The sequence below is a fragment of the Paramormyrops kingsleyae genome, chromosome 5 (genome assembly GCF_048594095.1).
Source record: "Paramormyrops kingsleyae isolate MSU_618 chromosome 5, PKINGS_0.4, whole genome shotgun sequence".
NCBI lineage: Eukaryota > Metazoa > Chordata > Actinopteri > Osteoglossiformes > Mormyridae > Paramormyrops > Paramormyrops kingsleyae.
The window spans coordinates 12,999,255-13,022,211 of record NC_132801.1 but is presented as its reverse complement, the minus strand read 5'-3'; the positions used below and the strand labels follow the sequence as shown (position 1 = coordinate 13,022,211).

At 46.3% G+C, this 22,957-nt stretch overlaps 1 protein-coding gene across 2 annotated transcripts in view; it reads right to left on the bottom strand.

Annotated features, from left to right (window-relative positions):
* LOC111847779 (alpha-1,6-mannosylglycoprotein 6-beta-N-acetylglucosaminyltransferase B) overlaps window positions 1-22,957 on the bottom strand; it is a 94,349-nt gene that overhangs the window by 66,577 nt on the left and 4,815 nt on the right. The window contains exon 2 of one of the 2 annotated variants that reach the window (XM_072712183.1): window positions 22,455-22,567. The exons of the other annotated variant lie outside the window; for it this stretch is intronic. Within the exon in view, the coding sequence (XP_072568284.1) occupies window positions 22,455-22,567 (113 nt within the window). The remainder of the gene's footprint in view (window positions 1-22,454; window positions 22,568-22,957) is intronic. 2 annotated transcript variants of the gene reach the window in all.

Below are 22,957 nucleotides of genomic sequence, written 5' to 3'. Positions count from 1 at the left end.
ACGCACACAGCAGAGGTAGGATTCAACCCCAACCCCAAACCCAACCACCTATAATAACAGTTTTAAGGAATATTATTTCATGCCATTTTTATATTTTAAAAGCGTTTTTAAATGGTCCTTAAATTGTCCACACTACTTTCTTTGTGACTCTGTGGGTAAGGAGTACGTCTCTGTATCTGGGAGGCTGTCCATTGGAATCCTTTAGCGGGCAGAATAATCGTATTACTGCTGGGCCCTTGAGCAAAGGCCTTAATCTCCACACTGACCCAGGGTGCAGAAAAAATTGCAGAGCCTGCGCTCTTATTCCAAGCTTTGCTCTCGCCTGCACCCGTATATATGTGTGCGTGTTATATGGTAGGAGAGCCATATAGGATATGCGCAGATTAGATTGTGTTGTACTTGCTACCTGTACAATAACAAGAAATGCATTTATTTGGCCATGGGAAGAGTCAGAGGCAGAAGTTTAATGGCACGTTTTTCCCGATTTCGTTTTTAAATGGATGCCTTATTGAGTCCACATTGGTTGTTTTATAAACGGGCCATTTAGGAAAAGCTTATGTCTTTAACGACTTCATTTCAGGGGCGCCAGTGGAAAATAGATGACATTAACAAATTCCAATTAAAAGGCAATCTGTTACAGAGGCCAGCGCTGCATTCTCCAGCACGACCTCGCCTCCAGAGACGGACTGGGAGGGAACCCGCCTGCCGCTCCAAAAGGAAAGCACTTCTCCACCACTGCAGTCGGTCCTGTGATTGTGTCACTCACATTTTCCCCAGCCTTCCGTTTCTATAGGAACCTTAGAACTTTTAACCCATTTATAAACCCCCACCTAGTTACCTCGCTCACGGCCCGGGTCTGTAGTGGCACTCGAACCAGCCACCCACAGGACAAGAGATGAAATATTCCGGCCAAAAGTTCACATCTGTATAAAGAGAGACACCTCAGACGCCACAGAGATAACAGGGCGCAGCGGTGGCCAAAATGCAGGGGAAGTTTTGCCAACGAACGGCAGCATCAGTCCCGCGTGGCGGATAATGACGATTAAGGAGGAGGGCCGGGAAGCAGCCGAGGAACGTCTCTGAATCCGGAGCAGCGCGGAAGTCACAGGGTTTTAATCAGCTGCGGCGAAATGCAGGCGCGTTCAAGACAGCCGCAAGACGGAGAGGACGGGGAGAGTGAAGCCGCAGTCTGGAGTGTAACAGGAGTATAGCGCTTTAAAAGCGCGCTTTGGGTATGGTGATGAAAGGAGACAGACAGGGTGCATCCAGCCCACGGGGCTCAGCGCTGACGTTGCTGCCAATTTCCATGAAGCCCCAGCTGATGGCTGTGGTCTGTCGCCTGGTCGCTCATTATCTGAGGCACGCTAAGGAGATTACGTGTCATCAGGCATTTGGTGCAGGTGCTGAAGGCCGAGACTCACGCCCGTCCCGCCACGAGGTAAGTGGGCTCTTGGTCAGACTGGCCCCCAGCCGTGTGCGAGTAGCTCTGGCTTCCAGTCCAGGATGGTCTCACTTCCCGTCACCCCCATCACGTCTGGCCTCGTTATTCCATGAACGCAGGTCAAAAGTGATTCATAAAGCATGTTTTTTCTGGAACGTTTATGATGTTTATGCGTCTCCGTGCCGACAGTACTCCCGTTGCCATGGTTAAAGAATTGAAAGACGCGTGACCGTCATCTGGGGCCATTGTCCTGCTCTCCAGGGAGCTGGAAATCGCACATTTACTGAGCTGCAGGTGCATGTTTAAAGTACATTCATTACTGCCTAGAGCCATCAGAGAGACACGGATAAGAATGGATAAATATGTGAGGGGGGGGGGGATATGGGGGTAATAAGGACTCAGAATGAGGTTCGTACTGCACGAATGACAGATTATTTCAGGCATCTGTCATTTTGGCATGTTGCAATTCATCGGCTGTTTTGAGTATTGAGTATTTTGGTATCTGGGCTTAGTACATTGGAACACTTGCAAGGTATTATGGGATTCCTGTTTAATTAAGAAAAAAAAACAATAAAAGTTTCACCAGTGGAAATGACACAGTCGTCTCCATCCTTGTGGGTAATACGCCATTGCTTGGTAGGTAATAAATAAATAATACAGTAAACAAATAATGAATGAATGAATGATACAAACATGTGCAGATATATAAAACCAGTCTGGCAGAAAGACACAGAGGGCACTGAAAACCACAGTTACCTGCTGATGGACCATTAGCTCAGTTCCTGCTGGAGGCCTCAGATCTGGGGAGATGGAGAGAAGCCTGGAGGTTACCCGCTCGCCCGGCACCTCCATTACGCCTGGAGTGCCATTGAGAGGCTCGGTGGAGGTTAACTGATCAATCAGCAGGGTGTTATACAGTATATGCTGCTTTCTTGCTAAAGAGCTTTCATAGTGTATGTGTGGGTCAGATATACATCACATTGTGTGGGGCGAATGTCCCCACAATGTGATAAAAACCAGTTAGTTTGACGTTGTGGGGACCATTTTTTCGATCCCCACAAAGGGAAAGTCAATTTTATAAAAAAAATCTGTGACTAATCAAAAAATTAAATATGCGAAAAGTCTTTATTTTGTTTGGTTACTCATTGTTAAGGTTAGGGCTGGGTAGAGGTTAAGGGTGTCGTGACTGGGATTAGGATTTTTCCCATAGAAATGAATGGACAATCCACTTTTAGATAGGTATGTGCGTGTGTCTATGTGTGTGTGTGAGTGATGTAGCCAGAGACTGAAGGACATACACTTTTAAAAATGAATTCCCATCTTATGCCTGCTGGGAGGGAGGCGTAGGGCGGGGCGAACAGCCCTGCCAGGTTTGTCTAGGAGCCGTTTGTATATTCATGCCTGTGCTAACAGTCAGTCAGTTTCCTCATGACACTGGAAGATGGGGCCTGGATGTCTGGGTGCAGAGTGTCCTTGACCGCCGCCCTGCTGGTGACGAGCTCCGGGGCACAGTGATATCACTCCAGATGCGCACGCTGGCTCACAGAGGACTCTCTGGCCCGGTCACAGCTTGTCCTGGCGATACTCCTCTGCTTTTATTTTTAACTTGAGTGACATAAGATGACAGTCTGGGGTCATTTCGCATGGCACCTGTCAAATGCCAGGAACGGGGGCAGGAAACTAAAAGTGAGGTGCCTCCGGGGGGGTGGAAGTTCCTCACAAATCTGCCGGGCTCACCATGAACTCACCATTAACTCACCATTAACTGCGCAATGCGTGCTACAGCCCAGCCTTCCGGATCCCCGGGCCACCGATTTAATGCCGAATCGGTGTGTAAATCTAATGCAGTCGTTTGACAAATAAACAGCACAGGTTCTTATGTCTGCAATCATTAATAAATCACAGGGACGCCTTCAACACCAATGGGGAGCAAACGGGCCGTCGCCGGGCCCCTATTAACCTACCGCACGGCACACATTTACACAGCAAACCATCAATTAATCCGTATTCAACAAGTCAACGTGAATCTGCTTACAAGCCTGAGAGTATAACTGATGTGTATCGATATCACATATCGCGGTACCATTCACGAAATGACATGCTGGAGTTTGTTTCAGAGGCAGGGCTGTAGCTAAAAATTCTGGGCCCCTTGACAAAATGGCACCTGGGCCCCCCTGCCCAATTGGCTATATAATTTTACATATTTCATGCTCCCTGCAAAGTGCTGGGCCCCCAGAATCCACAAGGGTATCCATTGCACCGGCTCAGACTGTTTTCCTCTCTGTCAGTTTGTAATTAAAGGTAATGAGTGTAATCAAATCTGTATCTGTCAAATATACAATTATCCGTATTGGCAATTAATTTCGGGATGTACAGTGAGTGTGTTACCTGCACCACCAGTCAGACTTGATTACGGAATAACGAGTAACGAAGGCCTGCCTTCCATGACACATAGGTGTTTCTATGCGGCAGCCATTAGCTGGGCAAAGGAATTACGCCACATTACACCAGAGGGTATCTGCTAATTAAGATGAACAGCAAGGAGATAGGGGAGCGTTAAAAAACCTACAGCGATATACACCGACACACCGTAAGAGTATAGTTTGTGTGTGCATGGTGGTGCATGCAAACGTACACTTTTCAAATTTTTAAAGGGACCCCGCTTTCAGAAAACATGGGAAAAATGAGGACAGAAAGCGCGGCCTTTGAAGTAGTGCTCTGTTTAAGTAAAAATGCCATTTATACATATATTGATTTTGTCGCAAGCACTGTAGCCGCCCAGCACCCAGGTTGGGTGGTGGAGGGGGTCCATTCCTCCCTCCAGGTACTCCGGGTTAAGAAATTTCCAGTAGCGTGTGACTGTGTACTGGACGTGTGAGGGCCCTGCTACAGACTGCCATCTCATCCATGGCCACACTGAGCAGCCTCACTAGTCACAATACCCTTTCTGCTGTTGTCATCCACCAGAAAATGACACCGCCCCCCCCCCCCCACTACCACCCTCCCTGGCCATTTTCATCTCGGAGTACTCATTCATGGGGAGAATAATTGTGTTCCCGCATTTCATCACAAATCCAGTGGGATTCGACAAAGTCGAATCTATTAGGACCGACAACTTCTGTCACTTATCCTTTATGCATAATTTTGCTCTCAAAGTGCCTGACAGGATGGAAAAAAAGAAGAGCGTATCCACGGTAATCCATCTCTCCGTGACTTTCTCCCACTTCACTTTAAACTTTAGCTTTTTTTTCCGCACCCAGCGCACCACAAGGCCCATCGTTCCCAATAAAGCTGATGGTTTCTAACTCGGTGACGTTATTCTCTGGATGGATCAGAGCCACCCCCCCCACCCCAACACGTCTTTGTGTTGTACCTTCAAAGGATGAGAAAGCGCTCCACTTTCATGTTGTGAAAAATCGCTTTTTATTAGGTCATGAAAAATCACTTCATCTTAGGTCATGAAAAATCTCATTTACACAGAGTCGATACTAAAGTGACTGAGGGAAATTAATTCCTTCTTATGAGCATAAATAAGAATGCACGTGTCACTCTGTCTGTTGGGGGGATAATTCCTTTTATTATGAATACTTAGATAACTGTACACCCCCACATGCACACATGCAGTAATATGTGTCATAGTACATCATGAAAGAATGTATTATTAGAAAAACAAGATACTCTCAATGTGTTTATACGGCCACAATTTAGTAAAGGCAGCCTAATCGGCAGCGAGCACAGGCTGCTGACCCTCACAATCCCCATTGTAATTAGATGTTAAAATGGGGTAATTAGTGGTATCGCCCTCACAGGGACAGTGAGCCCCTAGGCAGAGTGTGGCAGCGGCATAGAGAAACCGTCGGGCTGTCCAACAGAACCATTCTGTCCACTTCCACGCTGTCACCACACCTCCGCGGAGCGTGACCACAGAGACCAGAAACACACACAAAAGGAGGCCACAGTTCAAAATGGCTTCCAGATTTGGATAGCTTAAGCTACATGCTAATGCCGAGAGAAAGAAGAATCTGCAGCTTAAGCTACATGCTAATGCCGAGAGAAAGAAGAATCTGCAGCTTAAGCTACATGCTAATCAAAATGAACCTGCAGCTTAACTACAGGGTTAGCTACATGCTAATGCAGAGAGAAAGAAGAATCTGCAGTTTAAGCTACATGCTAATCAGAGAGAAAGAAAAATTTGCAGCTTAAGCTACATGCTAATCAGAGTGAAAGAACCTGCAGCTTAAGCTACGTGCTAGTCAGAGAGAAAGAAGAACCTGCAGTTTAAGCTAAATGCTAATGCAGAGGAAAAAGAAGAACCTGCAGCTTAAGCTACCTGCTACTACAAAAAGAAAGGACAACTTGGACAGATGGCTGTATCCAAATGAGGCTGTGATTGATGACCCAGCATGATCTACTGGAGCAAAGAAAGGCAGTGACACCAAAAATGGCAACTCTTCATCCCCATAATTGCATCATCAGAGGGTTGCCAACTTTGGTCAGCTAGCTGGAGTGAGATCTTCAACATAAGACAAGTCTACACACATATACATGTATGTAAGAGTTTATTACCTTGCAAATAGTCTATAGGGTTTGCAAACTACTCCAATGCTTTTGATGTAGCTAATTTTAGGTTTATAATAGAATAATATAGATTTGCCGTAAGAGAGTCTGAAAGCGTGAGTGTCACGCCAGATGCGGGAGAGCTGGCAACCCTGTCACCATCATCAACATCATCATCAGGTTATAAAGTGAAATACTATGCATTTTTCTCAGTCTCCCGAGAAAGCAGGGGTTGCCCACAGCCCCTGGAGAGGAAAATGAAACAAGATGTCTCCTCAAGTCGCCGTTGTGTGCCTTTCTCCCATAATTGGCAGGAGAGTGGGAGATCAGATGTGACAGAGACCTTTTCATCTCTCAACTCAGGTCACCGAGCATATATGTACACTGACAGAAAGACACAGATAAGCGACTGACCCCAGGTCAGCAGGTTACCGCATCTGCTCCTCAGTCATGTCAAATATTACTCTCCCCCATCTCCTGTATATTTACTGTTGTCTGTCCTCGCCTTACTGCTGTCTGTGCCCATCTCAGTAATTCACCCTCCAGCAGGTGCATCGTATGTCAGGGAGCATCTCTCCCAAAATCCAGACTTCTCCGTTACACTACAAGCTAATTTCTTTGCCAATCTGATTCAACCTCTGCTCTGTAACAACTGATGTGCCGGTAGAAGACGGCTAATAACAAAAATAACGGAGGAGGCCAGCTGGCTGCAGAGTCCACGTGACTCACTGGTCCCAAAGCCAGGGAAGCAGGAAGTCGAAGTGCTCACAGGCTCCCGATTGGCTGCAGACATTGACTTCTTCTGATGCCTTCCAATGAGAAAAGGCCACTTACTGTATGTGACTGCCCTCTTTTAAGTTCCTGTAAACACTATGGGGCCACAAAGCAGCTCCAGGTGTGTCGCAAATGTTTTTCCTAGCTTGAGTCTGAAGCAGTGGTCGGCGCCCACATTATTTATATAGCAAATGTATTTGCACCCATCTGAGCGCCCGTGGGTGTGTCTGTCTTACAATGAGGCGGAGTCAGATGCTTTGTAGGCACACTGCTATTTTGAGGAGGCAGGAAGTGATTGTGCTTTTGACCAACAAAAACCTTGTCTAAAGTCAACGGTGCAGTGTTTCACTGAGATTTAAAGGCTGCATTACCAAGATACAGTAGTAACATACATACGTGCGTACATAGGCGTGTGTACAGCACACGTAGTCCGCTCGATACACATGCAGGGACTCGCAGCAGTGCACAACCATGCAAAAGATTACAAATAAAAAGATTACAGTGTGAAAAATCATTAATGGGCCAATCGAGATATTTTAAGAAATATGTGTCATAATGGTTAGTCATAATATTAATGAGAATTAGCTCATCGCAGTAATGACAAATTGGAACACTCGTATCTACGGTTTCAGTAACTGTGGTTTCAGTTATCCATGGTTTACTGCGGTCCAGTAAGTTTTAAGAATTCCAAAAATGATTCATAAGTTTCAAACCGCACAACAGTACAGGCTGTGAGCCAGTGAGCACCCACAATAGCCTAAGATATTTTTAGCTCATTACAGGTAATGGCAGGTACATGATACAATATTTTTCATTGTACAATGTGTAACAGATTAACTTGCGCTGTGTGCTTGTGACTCTGTGCTGTAGATCGTTAAAATAGGGCCCTGTGACACTAACTACCATCAGTGCCAGTTTTCTATGCTTATCCTTTCAAGAGGCTGGTGGGCTTATCTAGTGGAACCTGAAAGCTCTCACAATCCTCCTCAAAATCAGCACTGAATTACAATTCCGAAGTCACTTTGACGCAGCCTGCAACAATTTACAAATGATAAGATCCAGAAGAGGGGGGAATGTGTAACTATCGCTGCAAGATGTGCGACTAACCCAAACTGCCTGGACCTAGAAAGAGGTACTCAAATAGCACCACCTCAGACAAGGAGCTGTTTTTTTTCAGGAGGATAAATGACCATTGAGGATGATGCAAAGCAGAGCTTTTAATCCCGTGTCCAGACGTACCCTTCTTGTTGACCTCAACCTTCATCTCCTTGCCCACCTGTATTCCCTTCTGAGGCTGGGACGCCCTGGATATTTTGGAGACTTTCAGTTGCCTGTAGCCTTTAAGGGGGGGTTCATAAAATGAATAGTAAACAATAACACACCCCCAAATGTCTGTATTTCCTTAATCTGTTTGTTCCAGGAGGTAAAAGATTTTGAGATCGATTCACTGCTGGCTTTGTGCGATCTTCATCTCGATTGCAGACTTAGCATTTTAAAAGAAGAAATGGCAATCTCGCACTGAATCATGGGAGATCCTTCTGGCTGAAGCATTTCCTTTGAGTGCTTCGATTCTGTGTTTTTGGAAACCTCTGAACTGGCACGCTGTGTCTGGGGACACTGGCCTCGGCACAAGATCGACTGCAGCCCGTTTTTTCCGTGCACAGAGAACTCAACGGCACACTCACAAGCAGGCCCCCTCCCCCCCCGCAACTACCTCTTTGCATCGCCTCCGCTCAGCACCTGAGCTTTCCGCGGCTCTAATAAAGAAACAGGGGCACAACATTAGCCTCGGTGGGATGGAACCGGCGACTTATTTATTTATCTTTCCCGCTGAGTTTATTTTCACTTTGAATTATTAATAGCTTCGCCTCCACCGTATGGAACCTATTTATAGGGAGGCCGTAGCCAGTTTCCTGAGGAGAAGAGGAGACGCGGGAGACCCCACCCACAGCCAGCATCGCTGTGCACTGACTGGCCACCAGGGGAAGGAGAAGCGAGGGGTGTGGCTTCTCCTGCTGTCAGCCCTCTGTCTCTCTCCCTCCTCTTTCTGTGGGTCAGAGTCGACATGCTAATCCCCTCCCAAAGCTGCCAGATGATACAACCCTCATTCCGCCAGACGCCTGCTTCAAACTGCTCCCATCTGGAGGACTTATGGATGGATAGTGGCCTGCAGCTTCTGGCGCGGTAGCGGGGGAGCAGGGCGGGGGACGGGTGTTCAGAGTACTGTAAGCCAAAACATCGCCGCTTTAGTCGATTCAACTGTATGGTTTCATTCTTCCCCAAATTGCAACCAATTATTCTGAAATTTATTTTCTCTTGCTGTTATGTTTGCCCTAGTCCCAAAAGTGTAACAAACTTTTTAAGTTTTAAAAAAAGATGTATTTCAGCAGCCATTTTTTTGCCTGGGGAAAATATACAAGAACATTAATCAATATACAATTTGTGGAGACATTTTCTGGAATGTTCTGAGTATTGTGCACTGATATTCAGTGAGAGAGGGTAACGAAATACACCCAACACTGAAGGACCCGCCTTCTCTGCAGAAATGCCCCTGCTCGGGACTGAATGTGAGATGCACCGCTACAGTACCTAACCAGAAAGCCTTCTTGGATTGGATTGGTAAGCCGTATCTTTAGGAAAACAGAGTTGTGCTTCCTATGTACCTTATAGTGTAAAGCAAAAGACTCCACAACATCATACTACTTCAGATGCTCTGATGGCCCGTGTAACGTTCCCTCCAAGCGCACACTAGCCGGGAGGATGGCCCAGGAGTCACATGAAGCTGGAAAATATCAGCCAGTCAGCCTCTGTGTTTTTCTGAAGGTGTCTTTCTGCGAACCGGGTTTATTTATCCTCACGTACCAGCATGGTGACCCTGCGGCTCCTACCATCATCTGACTCCTCACCCACATTGCGCTACTATAGCCTGTGCAAAGACCATTAAGGAGCAAAATGAAATTATGTTAATCTATGTTTGTCTCTTTTGTTCATAAAAGGACAGACTGCAACGGGGCCATAAGTCTGATTCATTTCTGCACGGCCCTGTAACTCGAGCTTCGAGCTGCTGTTTCCGAAGATACTTGCAAGGCAGGATGGCCTGAGACTTTGAACATGTACTGTAAGTCAGATCTCCGACACAGCAGGTGGGCATTCAGAGATGCCGACCGCAGGCGCCATTAAACAAAAAACATGAATGACGATACACCATCGCTGTCAAGCTGTTACTTAATTTATCTTCTTGTTTGTTGATACATTGGTTGGCAGCTTGACGGTCCTGTTTCAAAGCCCCTTACCTTTGATGGCAGATGAGCACAGCGGACAGCGGTACACAGGTGTCTCTGTCGGGCTGGTGTGAGGACAACTAGCTGCTCTTCTCCTGCCGCTGGCTGTTCACTTTTTACCTCCAAGCTAATTGTTCCAATTAAGCTGCTTCACAAAAGAGGGCAACGTCAGATGATCCATGAAGTTCCCCAGGCGTCACGGGGAAATTAGCCGAGACGATTAGTGGGCATTAGGTTGCGCCGGTCTGCTTTTAAGGGTACCTCGTCGGCCAAGGATGAAGTGCATGAATATAGAGCACCAGTGAGGTTCATCCAAAGAGGGTGATGTGCACGTTGAGGGAGGGTGCCAGCACACCTCCGGCATGGGCACAGCTCATGTCCTGCAGTTTGCAGTAACAACGGCACACAGACACATCAGCGACCTTTTATTTTTTCCCCCGGCAGCTTCTAACAGTGGCCTTTCGAATGTCATGGCAACGCCCCCAAAAAGAAAAGCGTGCTCTCCTCTCTGCCTTGTCTCCAAGCACTTTGCCTGCACCTCGGCAAAACTTCCCCTCTGCCACTTCAAGGGATCCACCGCTAATTTTCCTTCGCTTTGGTGTCAGCTGTCACCCACGGCTCTTAGGCTTTCTGTCTGTTTTTCAGGATATAAAGAATTCAGCAGGAATTAAAAACCAAAAAGAACAACCCTAGCTCACAGAGACAGTTCCTGAGTCACTCCCACGACCCTTCAACGAAGACTTCCCGCCTTTTTCTGCATGTAAGCTTTTCATGACTCCTACTGTCCTATCACAGCATTGCTATCACGTTTGTTCTGTAACAGCTAGAAGATGCACATATGGAAAATGGCTCTGAATCTATTAAAGAGGAGACCTTGCCCTCCCACGCGAGGAGCAGCCATACCCAAAGCTCTCCTGTACCACTGGGGGGGGACCTTGTCCCTTTCCATCTCCCTCACGCCAGCTGCTGAAACTCTGCCAGGACCCCTACATCAGCTATGAAGATGCAGACCTTGTGGTTTGTTTCTTTTCCATGGCTTTTTCTCTAGTCAAAGAAATGAATTCTCCCGATACTCATTAATTATTACTCTTGCTCTCCGACAAAAGGCAGGCAGTTTCTCCGGCAGTCACTTCTGCGGTAAATGTATTCAACAATGACACCAAAAAATAGTGTCAGAGGCTTAATTCTGCCTGCAGCCATGTATGCTACAAGTACACATTCCCTCTCCAGCCGCTTGACAAATGGAGTTTCTATAGCAGAGGAACCCAAAAAGGAGCCTCTGAGACTAATCAGAGTGCTGCTGTCTGAGAACTTATCTCAGGGCCGCCAAGGCATGGGGTTTCCCTCCCACTCTTCCAGGGCTTCACAGCACCATCAGGATTTAAAGTCTGCAGATGTTATTAATGGAGTCTGCCGGAGGTGTAGGTGCTGAATGTGGCATCAGGCTTAGGGTAAACGGCTTATCCTGGAAGTGAGAAGTAGGTGACTGGCACACACAAAGCACAGCGCGCAGCCCTGCTATGCAGCCCAGCCTCACTGTGCGGCTCAACCCCACCAATGCGACGCAAACTCAACAATGCAACGTAACCCTGCTATGCAGCCCAGCCTCACTGTGCGGCTCAACCCCACCAATGCGACCAAAACCCAACAATGCAACGTAACCCTGCTATGCAGCCCAGCCTCACTGTGCGGCTCAACCCCACCAATGCGACGCAAACTCAACAATGCAACGTAACCCTGCTATGCGGCCCGACACTGGTATGTGGCTCAAACCCACCAATGCGATGCAAACCCAACAATGCAATGCAACCCCACTATGCGGCTCGACCCCACCAATGCGACCCAAACCCAACAATGCAACATAAGTCCACTATGCAGCCCAACCCCGCTTTGCAGCGCAACCCCACCAATGCGACACAGACCCAAGAATGCAACACAACCCTGCTATGCGGCCCAACCACTTTATGCGGTGCACCCCCACCAATGTGGCGCAACCCCACCGTGTCACAATCCCATCATTGTGACGCAACATCTCCAAGGCGACGCAACCCAGCTATGCAGTGCAGCCCCACCAGTATGACGCTACCCCACCACTGCAACACAACCCCGCCATTGCAGTGCAACCCCAAAAAATGCAGCGTAACCCCACTATGTGGCGCAACCCCATGTTGTTATGTGATGCTTAAGTCGCCGGAAATGCAGCCATGTTCCAGGAACCATGCTCGTGTAATTGCGTTTATTCGTACCGCTTTCTGCTCATTAAGGCTCAGAGGTACAGAACATCTATGACTGGAAAGGCTTGGCTTCGGAGTTTGAAGCCATGAGAAAGGGTGGAAGACTTTTTATCTCCCGCAAAAAATATTTATTAAGTTTTGCTATATTTTGCTTTATTGCACCAAAATGTGAGCCGTACCTGAACCGAAAAGGGCTTTGTTCAGGCTGCATCTGGTGGGAAGAGGATAATGATCACAATACAGCCTTTGTTCACTAAGAAGGTGTGTTCTGCATGAAACAAACGATGCCTCCAGCTGTCACAACAAGCCATCGCTAGACAACTGGAGGAGAATGTCATACATATTTAAAACACACCGAAAGGCTCTGAACCCTTCTAATGAGGCAGACACAATATTAGCTTCTGTTTCAATCACCTAATTACAGCACTTAATTTCTTAATAGGTAATTACACAGGCCAACAGGATGTGTCCTCACTGCTGTCTGGCTTTAGCTTGCTGTACCAGACAGGAAAGGCCATGAGGGGAAATTTCCAATAAATATCCATCAGCTCTCAGTCCAGTGACCTGCTGATAAGGTACCAGGAATTCTACTCTGTTTACTAAATGATAGGTTTGAAGAGTCCTCTTAAAGTTTCTCGGGCCATTAAAGGATTGCTGATACGAACAATGACACCACAAATTAGCAAAACACTTTTCATGAGGTCATCTATGCAAATGGCAGGATGATGCCGGTGTTCTGACGAGTTCAGCTACTTTGTCAAGTTAGGCTACCGTAGTGCTAATCAATAGCCTTAACCCTAACCCTAAACCTAACCCCAAAAAAAGCCCTAAAACCTTTACCCTAACCCTAACCCCTAAAACCTAACCCTAATCCCAAAACGGTGGAACTGCACATGCACAGAAAGGTTTGATAGCACGTCTCTATAGGTAGCTTTGGTCGATAGAACACCGGCATCAGGAAAGGGAAACATCTACAGTGACATCACCAAATAAGGACCAGGTGGCTTCGGCAGATACAACACAACTGGTCACTTGACTCAAACCCCCGAAATGGGCATACCCCAAATATCACGCACATTTCTGGAAAACAATTAACCTAAAAACAATCCATCTACCCATCCACATATGTTATTAGGGTGAAGCTGGAATCTATCATGGGAAGTATAGGGTACAAGTCAGGGTACACATATACAAATGTCTGTAAGACTACGGGGGGAAACCGAAATACCCACAGGAAACCTGTGTGAAGAGACAGAGACGCACAGCTATTGTGAAGGGACTACACCCGTGAAGGTGTGACATTACAACCATCCACACTATTTTGAGTCAATTCCTTAATCTGAAGTGCAATTTAATGCAAAAATAATTCAGTTACTTCATTCACAATCTTTGCCTAATAGCATGCTTCCATGATGCAGATCTCAATGTGTACAGTATGTATGATCAAGCTGCCTGACAAATTCCACTCCAAAAATCTACTGTAGCCAGCCAGATTACGGACAATGCCAGCCATCAGTAAAATAAGCAGCTACATCAGGTTAGGTAAATGTACTGTAAAATTGCTACTTCCAATGTATTAGAATGCATAAGATCCGCAATCCCCTGTATATCCCTACACAACATTACCGAGGCACACTACATATTACTACAGTTTATTGTCCTTATTTTTTTTGAGAAAGCAGATCAGAAAATCTCTGGAACAATTCAGGGTTAAGGGCCTTGCTCAACGGAGCTCAACAGTCAAATCACTCTGTTGAGCAAGGGATTTGAACCGATGACCTTCTGATCACAAGCACAGCATACTAACCCACCAAGCCATACACCACCCCAATTATCGCTACATGTTTGCCTTTAAGAAAAATTGTAAAAGTTCTTCTGAAAACTACATTTCTAATGTAATGTTGAGAGAAGATTGGGTTGAGGAAGCAGCAGGCTTAGTGCAGAGATCATAATCCAAAAACACAGTCAAGGTCAACACGAAAAAGCCAAATCCACATGGTAATCCTGGAAACCAGAGTCAACACACAGGCATGAAATCGCAGCTTCAGCAAGAGAAGCACGGGGAGAATGGCCAGATTGAAAGAAGCAGGAAAACCGAAAGATCAGGCAGAAGTCATGCATGAAAATCAGGCAGCCATGAAACGAATGGCCAGGAAGGTGACAACACACAATGCCACACAGAGAAGTGTCCTAAAACACAACCAGATAAATGGGTGAATGAGTCACAGGCAGTAAAGTCTCAGTGAGGTAGAGCATGGCCAGACTGGACGTGACTGGATGGATACCTCGTACTCCCCCTCCATGTGCAGCTCCTGCAGCCCTAGACTGCAGAGGGGGCACCTGGGAGGGGGGGAAGGGGGTGTCTTGGTGGGGGGGAGGGGGAAGACGCAGAATGATCTGGGTGAAAGCAGTAAAGGTCTTTGCTTAGTGGCGGGTCCAAGATGTCTTAAGCAGGTACCCATAACTGCTACTCAGAACGATAGCCCTCCCTGTCCACCAGGTGGCGTAATCCATCCCTCAAAGTACAACAGTCCAACAGGGCATGGAGGTAAAGGAGGGTTCATAGAATTGACAGAAACCTATATACTTGGTAACCCCAAGTGGAAAGCCAAACCCGTTGTCCAGGGGGGAACCAGGGGATGGGGAGGCAGTGGTGGAGTAATTTCTGTGTCCCTATAGCCCTCAGGCGCTGGACAGGAGCCTTTTCTCATACTTATCAGGTTTCAAGTTCTATTGTCACATGTATTCTGCGGAACACAGTGAAATTCTTATGTTAGGGGTTCAAGGGTACGGCATCAGGGGATAGGACAAACTGCAGTACAATAGAGGACAGGACAATGCAGGACAGGGCAATGCAGGAAAGGACAGTGCAGGACAGGGCAATGCTGGACAGGGCAATGCAGGACAAGATAATACAGGACAGGACAGTGAAGGACAAGATAATACAGGACAGGACAGTGCAGGACAAGATATTCCAGGATAAGACTATACAGGACAAACAGTGCAATATGGGAATGAGCAAAAAAAATAAGTAATAAACATGTGCAATGGGATTGCAGTGTAAACTGGTAAAAGATCACAGTGCAGAAAAATAAACAAATGCAGTAAGTGGAGTATTCCATCCATACATCCATTTTCTGAAACAGCTTGTCCTATTCAGGAAATGGAATGCTAACACTGACCAAATAAGGCGATGAGGAGACAGATGCAGGTTAGCGGAGTAGTGGTCTGATGGCAATGCTGAAAGGCGAATTATCCATTATCCAGCTGATGTAAACCACACCTCAATTCTGGGACGTCACTAACCTCCAACTTCCACGTGAAGAGATGGGACTCGTAACCTAGGAAACACTGAAAAGGTATTAAATGTGATGAAGAGCGAAAAGAGAGTTCTGTGCATACTTGGCCCAAAAGAGATACCGGCTGCTATCCATCTAGTTAAGTGTCCAATCTCCAGGTGCAACCTCTCAGCCTGGCCATTAGTTTGAAGATGATATCCGAGGACAGACTAATGTTAATACCCAAGCATGCAGAGAATGCTCCCTGTACTCGAGATGTAAATTCAGGTCCTCTCTCCAATACAGTACCTTCGGGAAACCTAAATAATGGAAACACTTCATTAAAACAGGCATTCTGACAGTTCCATAGCATTAGGAAAATGCTACTGTCAGAACCAGGGAAGAGATATTTGCTGACTGACTCATCCTGGGCCTGGAGATTGTCCATCCGATCCACTGATGTACAGAGGTGGAGGGATCTCTTTGAAGGAGACACACATACAGTAGAGTTCATACTGTGCAGGAGCCTACAGGGAATTCCCTCAACGCTGCACTGCTATGAGTCATTAAATGGTTTAATGACATGAAATTATCTCTTACATACAGTACAGGTACTTACACATTTGAAATACACTTCTGAACTGTTAAACTTGTCCCCAAATTTAGAATAATCTGAAAAAAATTATAACTCTAAATTAAGTTATTAAGCTTTTTTAATTATATGACATTGACTATTCATGTTGAATATTAACTATTTCTGGGATGCTGGGGTAGTTGTGTTGTGAAGGGCTTTTACTGTAAAATTGACTGGATTGAATTTGACTTGAATTAAATTGTGACACATGTGTCATCAGGATCCATAACTTTAAAGGTGTGAACTTTGTGCAACCCTTCCTGTAGATTGCAAATTCATCTCCCAAAAAAAAGTCTCGCTTGTACTATCCGGTACAAGAAGTGAGGAATGAAGAATGAATTACATGCACATAATCAAAATTATTGATCAACTTGATTTTCACCACCTCGTAACCATTTTATGGGTATAAATATCCAATTCCAATCCCCACCTTCTGTGCTCTTAGAGAAACATCTTGATACTGAGGTGTCCTTTTGTCCGCAACACCAATACCACACAAGAGCTGTAAACAGCCTAGCAAGAATACCGTCTGCACCTCCTTCCTCGGTGTGAGAGGCTCTGCAATCTGAACGTTCCTGGAGGTTTCTCCTCGAGGGCATCATGTCGTTGAGGGACTAGGAAGCGTCAAGCGAAAGCTCATTTCACTGCCTGACAGGGATCCTTTCAGACCATGGATTATTCTGTCAAAATGGCACTTGGGACTGAGTTGCAGCATAATGACAAAACAGAACTCATTTATTTACCCTGATTATAATCTGATCACTACAGTCACTGCCCTTGAACCACCTTCATGTGAGCGACTGCTTTTTAGTTAATTAAAAAAAAAAAAGAATCAAATACTTAGCCCAAGAAGCAATGCATCTGCAGGTAATAAATGTGGACAATGGGCTTGGTTTTCTATTGGCTTTGTAAGATTGCACATATCAAATGTCTGGTGCAGTTAATAGAAATTACATTGCAGCATGACTGAGAGACGGAGGACCGGCACCCAAGTTCAAAGACTCCAGGAGAAGAGATGAGAGCAAATCAGAAAGTCAAACCGAAATATTTCTTATCCTTCTCCTCATCAAGCATGTGCACCAACAGAGCCACCACGTTGGTCTCCAGCTGGTTCAGACTCACCCTGCCTTCCAACAAGCTCCACTCAGAACTGGATGGTTTTGCTGTTTTGAAGCTGTTTAGTTCTCTAACTGCCATCCATCGTTTGCTGGCTGGTGGGACCAGAGAGAGGAAGAACTGGGAGGCCAACAGGAAGATTGTTACCCCTAACAGTCCGTGCCTGGGAGTTTCATCACAAGGGATGGAAATGACTGCAAAATTATGGTGCAGCCTCTCACTGCCAAGCTACATCTCTGCCCACACATCTAGGGGAGGGGCCTCAGGTCGGGGTCATATGCCCCATAGACAGCCCACATATGCCACATAGGCAGCCCACAGTATGATCATACCTATGGTGGCCCCTCTAGCTCTGACTCTGAGCCTCTTGGTGTTTCTCCCATCAGATCCTGACCATGAGTCCCGAGTCCGAACACAGATGTCTGTCTCACTGACACCTGGTATCATCTTTTAGGAAAGACAATGGCACCTTACAACTAAATTCAATCATTTAATTTTTCAAGATAGAACATTAACTGTAAAGCATAGCCAGGTTGGAAAGTAATGGATCATTTATGCATTTCATAAATAAATTTAGTGCCAAAGCAAACTCACAACAAATAGCATTTTTCTCCAAACAGGAGGCGCGATTGCTCTCTTGGTAATGTTAAGGCCTTTCCCTCCATATTTCCGAGCTTGATTCCTGCCCCCGGTCTGTAAGAGTGCAGTTTGCGTCTTCCTGTGTCTGTATGGGTTTACGTCGGGTGCCCAAAGCATGTGAGCGTGTGAGCGTGTGCCCTGTGATGGACTGGCATCCCATCCATGGTGCCAGCCTCTGTTTCATGGGACTTCCCAGGCTCACCTTGACCCTGTACTGTACAGTTATGGAAAATGTATGGGTAGGTTTTTAGGCATCTATAACTATCAGTTTTTACATTATTCATGAGCACATTTTTCTCATAATAAATCAATTAACAGCCAACTAATTTACATACAAAACTCAACTTTGTTGACCCATAAATCATTTGTGGGACCATATTTTTACACGCAAAATATTTTACTATCTTTGGTTCTGATAGCATTGCATGGCCGTTGCTGTTGCAGTGCATTTTATATTATCTCAGAATAATCAATGAAATTTGGCATTAAATGTGAAGTACATCACGCAAAAGTTGTGTCCCAGCAGATGCCAGCTGCAACCACTGGCAGTAACATGTACAAACACGCCTTTTTCCTGGCAACTAGCGTGCCACAGTCCCCCTGGTCAGAACTGATATCGCAAACCCATTATTAAGAAGCCCACACAATTACCACTGACTGCTTAAGCATTAAAGAAAGCCTGTGAAATAGCTTGCTTCCTCTCATTGTTCCTCTTTATTGTTGTAGCGGCTTCCTTGACCAGATGAACGCTTATGGCCAAAATGATTCCTCTCAACATTGTTAATAAAACGAAATATCTCTCCATCTGTCTTCCAAACACTTAACCCGTGCAACATCATGGAGGCCTGGAGCCCATCCCAGGCAGGAGAGGGTCCAAGGCATTCAGATGCAAAACTTTGATATTGTGATACAAAGGAAACATTGTATCAAAAAAAGTGAGCAAGTTAACAACAATGAGTGAGTAAAAATGAGGAAAGATTGCTATTGTAATTTATTCGTGAATAACAGCAAAGCCAGGAGGACTGTTTTCCGATCTAAGTGACCAAAGGGAGTATTATTTCCTCTATAGCAGCATGAAATGAACATTACTGAAGATTTATTCATGCTCTTCGAGGAAAGCTGTTACAGCAGCAAGGAGACAAATCAAAGGTGGGGGCCGGGGGGGGCAACCTTCAGGCTCTGGGGTCTGTGCCCAGCGATCAAGGGCTGGGTGGCATCCAAGTAAAGAATCATTAAATTTACACTGGTATCATTACCCACTTAACAGAAATACTAATTTGTGTCTAATACTCATTTCATAGCATGCTGCTTGCGTCGTTTATTAAGCTTAGTTCCTCTATACACCACTGGAAAACTCTTGTTTTGGGTTTTCTGAAATATTTTGTGGTCCTTCTTTGAAAAGTGGGAAATATTCAATCTCCAAACGTAATTTATAATTTAGTAACACAATTATAAGGACATGGATGCCAAAAATAACCATGGTAATTGTAAAAGAGGTTAGAACAGTAGCGTGCTACACGTAGACCCTACGCTAGTAGACTACCCATAAAAGTGGGCGTCTGTTTACGGCAGAAGCTTTTAGAGTGATCTACTCTATCGATCACGTATAAGAGAGCAAAGAGCACTTCATTAATACACCGGCTGTTTACGGGGACCTGACAAAGACCCCACCTCAAACTCCATTTCCCATGTTACACTAGGGTATCGACAGCCTACCCCCAATGCCAAAAAGGAGCCCCTCAAGAGCCCAGACACCCTCTGCCCTTTACATGAGCATTCAAGCACAATCAAATGAGTTGAGATGTTACTTCAAGCCTGAAATCCATGGTGCCCTTTCCTCTAATCTTCAGGCGGGAGACCCTTAGAGCGCAGAGACAGCTTTCAGGGGCTAAACCCCGACCACACGGGAGCCAGCCGACATCTGGCTGGGTATTAAACGCTGCGGATATGCCTCGGCTGATGCAGAGGCCTGCCGCTTCATGGGAAAGCGAGACGCGTTATCGAAACAAACTGCCGGGAGAAAACAGCCCTCTAGGGAGTGCCTCTGACCATGGAGGTCCTGCAGAATGCCCTCCGCACACCCCCCTGTGAGGGTGTGGTTAGGCGCAATTTAAGGGAAACCCCACCTGTGATGTATTAACCTTTAACGCCGGGGCTCCCTGGGCATTTAACAAGAAAGATGATGCGCAAAGAGTGAGCTAATGATCCACAGAGACTAAATAAGATACAAGACAGAGGGATGCGATTAAAACGAATATCCCCATGTTGCCTTACTTAGTATTGGCACTCTGATTTCTTTCTTCCCAGCGTGAGAGAGACAGCCATTTCTCTGCTCGGTGCAAACACACTCCTCTCTGAGAATGGCCCAGCATCCTCCACTCTGCGGCGTGATAACAATGTACGCGATACACTCTCAGTTACACGACGTTTCTTAATGTGTCCTCCAAGCAATTATCTGCCTTCCCCCGAAGGAAATGAACTTGAACAAATGGCATCACCGTAGTAACGGCCAGCAGGGGGCAGATGCCGCCTTTCAAACCAAGACCTGCAATGGTTTTTAGTGCCTTAACCCCCCCTCAGCGACTGGCGAGAATATGGGAAACACTTTAACGAAAGTTTATTACCCTTTCCAAGCAAAGTCTGGTCCTAAAGCCCTTTACAACAGCATAAAAAATAGGCAGAAAGATGTTCGCTATTGCAATCTAGTTGCGTTATATATATTCTTATACTAAACAAAGTGGAAACCATTCATTCATTCAATCACTCATTCATTTTCCATACCTGCTAATAATATGCAAGGTTGTGGGGGTCCGGAGCCTAGCCTGAAAGCTACGGGTGCAAGGCAGGGAACGCCCCAGGATGGGGCGCCAAGTGGATTCAATATTCAGTGCAATTTAAGTGTGCCGTGTTTTAAAGCCTAAATGGGAGTGCGGCAGAAAAGCAACCATGAGCTAAGGGGTACAAACCGCGCATCCTTTTTACCGCGGTGTCCATGACGTGCGTGTGGTTAAGCACTGCAGGGGCCGTGCAGGGAAAAGGACACTAATGAGACCCCTCCTTGTTAAATTAAAAATTGGACACCGGAGTCGACAGATGGGGCTGGAAGTCCCCGTCTTGTTCCACTTCTTGCTGTCGCTCCATTAAATCCCTGCTCCTTGCCAATGCATCACACACACACACACACACACACACACACACACACATGCAAAGTGTTTACCCTGCAGGATAGTTCCGGAATGGGCACTGAGCTCTGCTTAATGAGCTCGGCCTAGATGGCATCCCAAAAAACAGTGCATGAGTGGTTAATTAATCACGCATCTCCAAACCCTCCCCACAAAAGCCCCACCCCCTCCTCACCCCCTCCTCACTCCCCCCCCACCCACACACACACACACACACCACAGCAGGGCAGGCAGCACTGTCAGAGGGCTACCCACGGTTTGGTAAAGTTTAGTCTGCAGTTAGAGGACTGAGCATCCCAGTTTGGAACAGACAACTATGCAAACTGCTGCTTTTTGAGAGAAGCCCCGAGTCTGTGCCACACAGAATGAAATGAGACACGCTGGTCCCTCCCTCCCTGTGGCAGGCATGGTCATGAGACTGATGCGATAATGAGGTTTTTTTCTGCGAGAAGCTGAACAGACACGTAGCCCTTGTACCCTGGATGCAAGGTGCTGACGCAGACGTGTGTCTAACGACAGCTAATACCCAACACCAGGTACGTGGCACTAACACTCACACACAAACGTGTCGCCCTAACAAGTCCAGTCAGTCAAATACGCAGCTGGGGTTAATGTCTTCCTCTCACACCATGTAAGCAGGGTGCCTCAGTGGGTGCTGCTCTAGCCTCCCACCTCCAAAGTTGTGGGTTCGACTCCCGTCCGTGGCTCTACATTTGTATGATTTTCAAAGCCCCCCAGGTTCACGCGGGTCCCCCTTTGGATTCTGTCTGGCAGCCCCCTGCCTCAAGCCCAGGGGAGTTATAGAAAAGAAAAGATCAGGTGCTTAGACATCAGATTTATTTTACCGTCGTCAAACCCCCCCCCCCCCCTCCCCTTCATCGGATTGACAACTTTTACTTCCACCATGGTCGATATAATCTTGCATCAAATGCATTTCTTTGTAGGAGTAGCTCTCGCTGTAAATTAGGTAGGAAACCCCCACTCTAGGCTCACCGTGGTCTTGCACTGGATTTTTTTATGTAAGATGGGGGAAAGGATCTTTGGAGTATTACACCATTACTAAAATGTAAATCAAGGACACGCCCTGTGCATTAAGAAGCCTCTGCGTGTCCCACTAAAAATGCATGATGTCAATGATGCAGAAACATGAACCACTATATCATGCAGCCCTTCAGCTGCCCGGACTCCAGGCTCCTGAACTCTGTCTCACTGCAGGTCAGAGTCACATCGCATCTCTCATCAGATGTGCCTGGATGACACAAGCACCCCCCTCCCACACACACACTCTCGCTCCCCGACACAGTGACTCTGTCGCTACCTTCGGTCCTGATGGTGAAGGGAGAGTCGCCCGGCCTCTTGGCTGAGAACTGACCTCCCAGGGACGTCATTAGAAAGCACAGGCTGAAGAAGCCGATTCCCACCACGAAAATCCTGGAGGGAGGAGGTGGTGTGGGATTGGTAGGAGAAAAAAGGGGGGAAAGACAAGAGGAGGGGAAAGAAAGAAAAGGCAGAGTCTCAGAAAAGGCAGAAACAACAAGGAAGATAAAGCCAGCCCTTACTCGCAGAAATCTTAGCTGAGGAAACATCAGGAAAAAAATCAGATTTCCTCTTTATTTTAATTATCTCAAACAGTCCTGGTTCCTCTGATGATAACCTGCACATTAAATCGTAGGGGCCAGTTATTTATAATGAACTAGGCTTGGAGCTGATTGGCTGGGACTGATCCGATTTCTTATGCTGCACTGGGCTTAGAAACTCCCATGAGCTCTGCACAACAAACACTTTATCTCTGTCCCACACCCCACGTTTGTTTTTACTGAT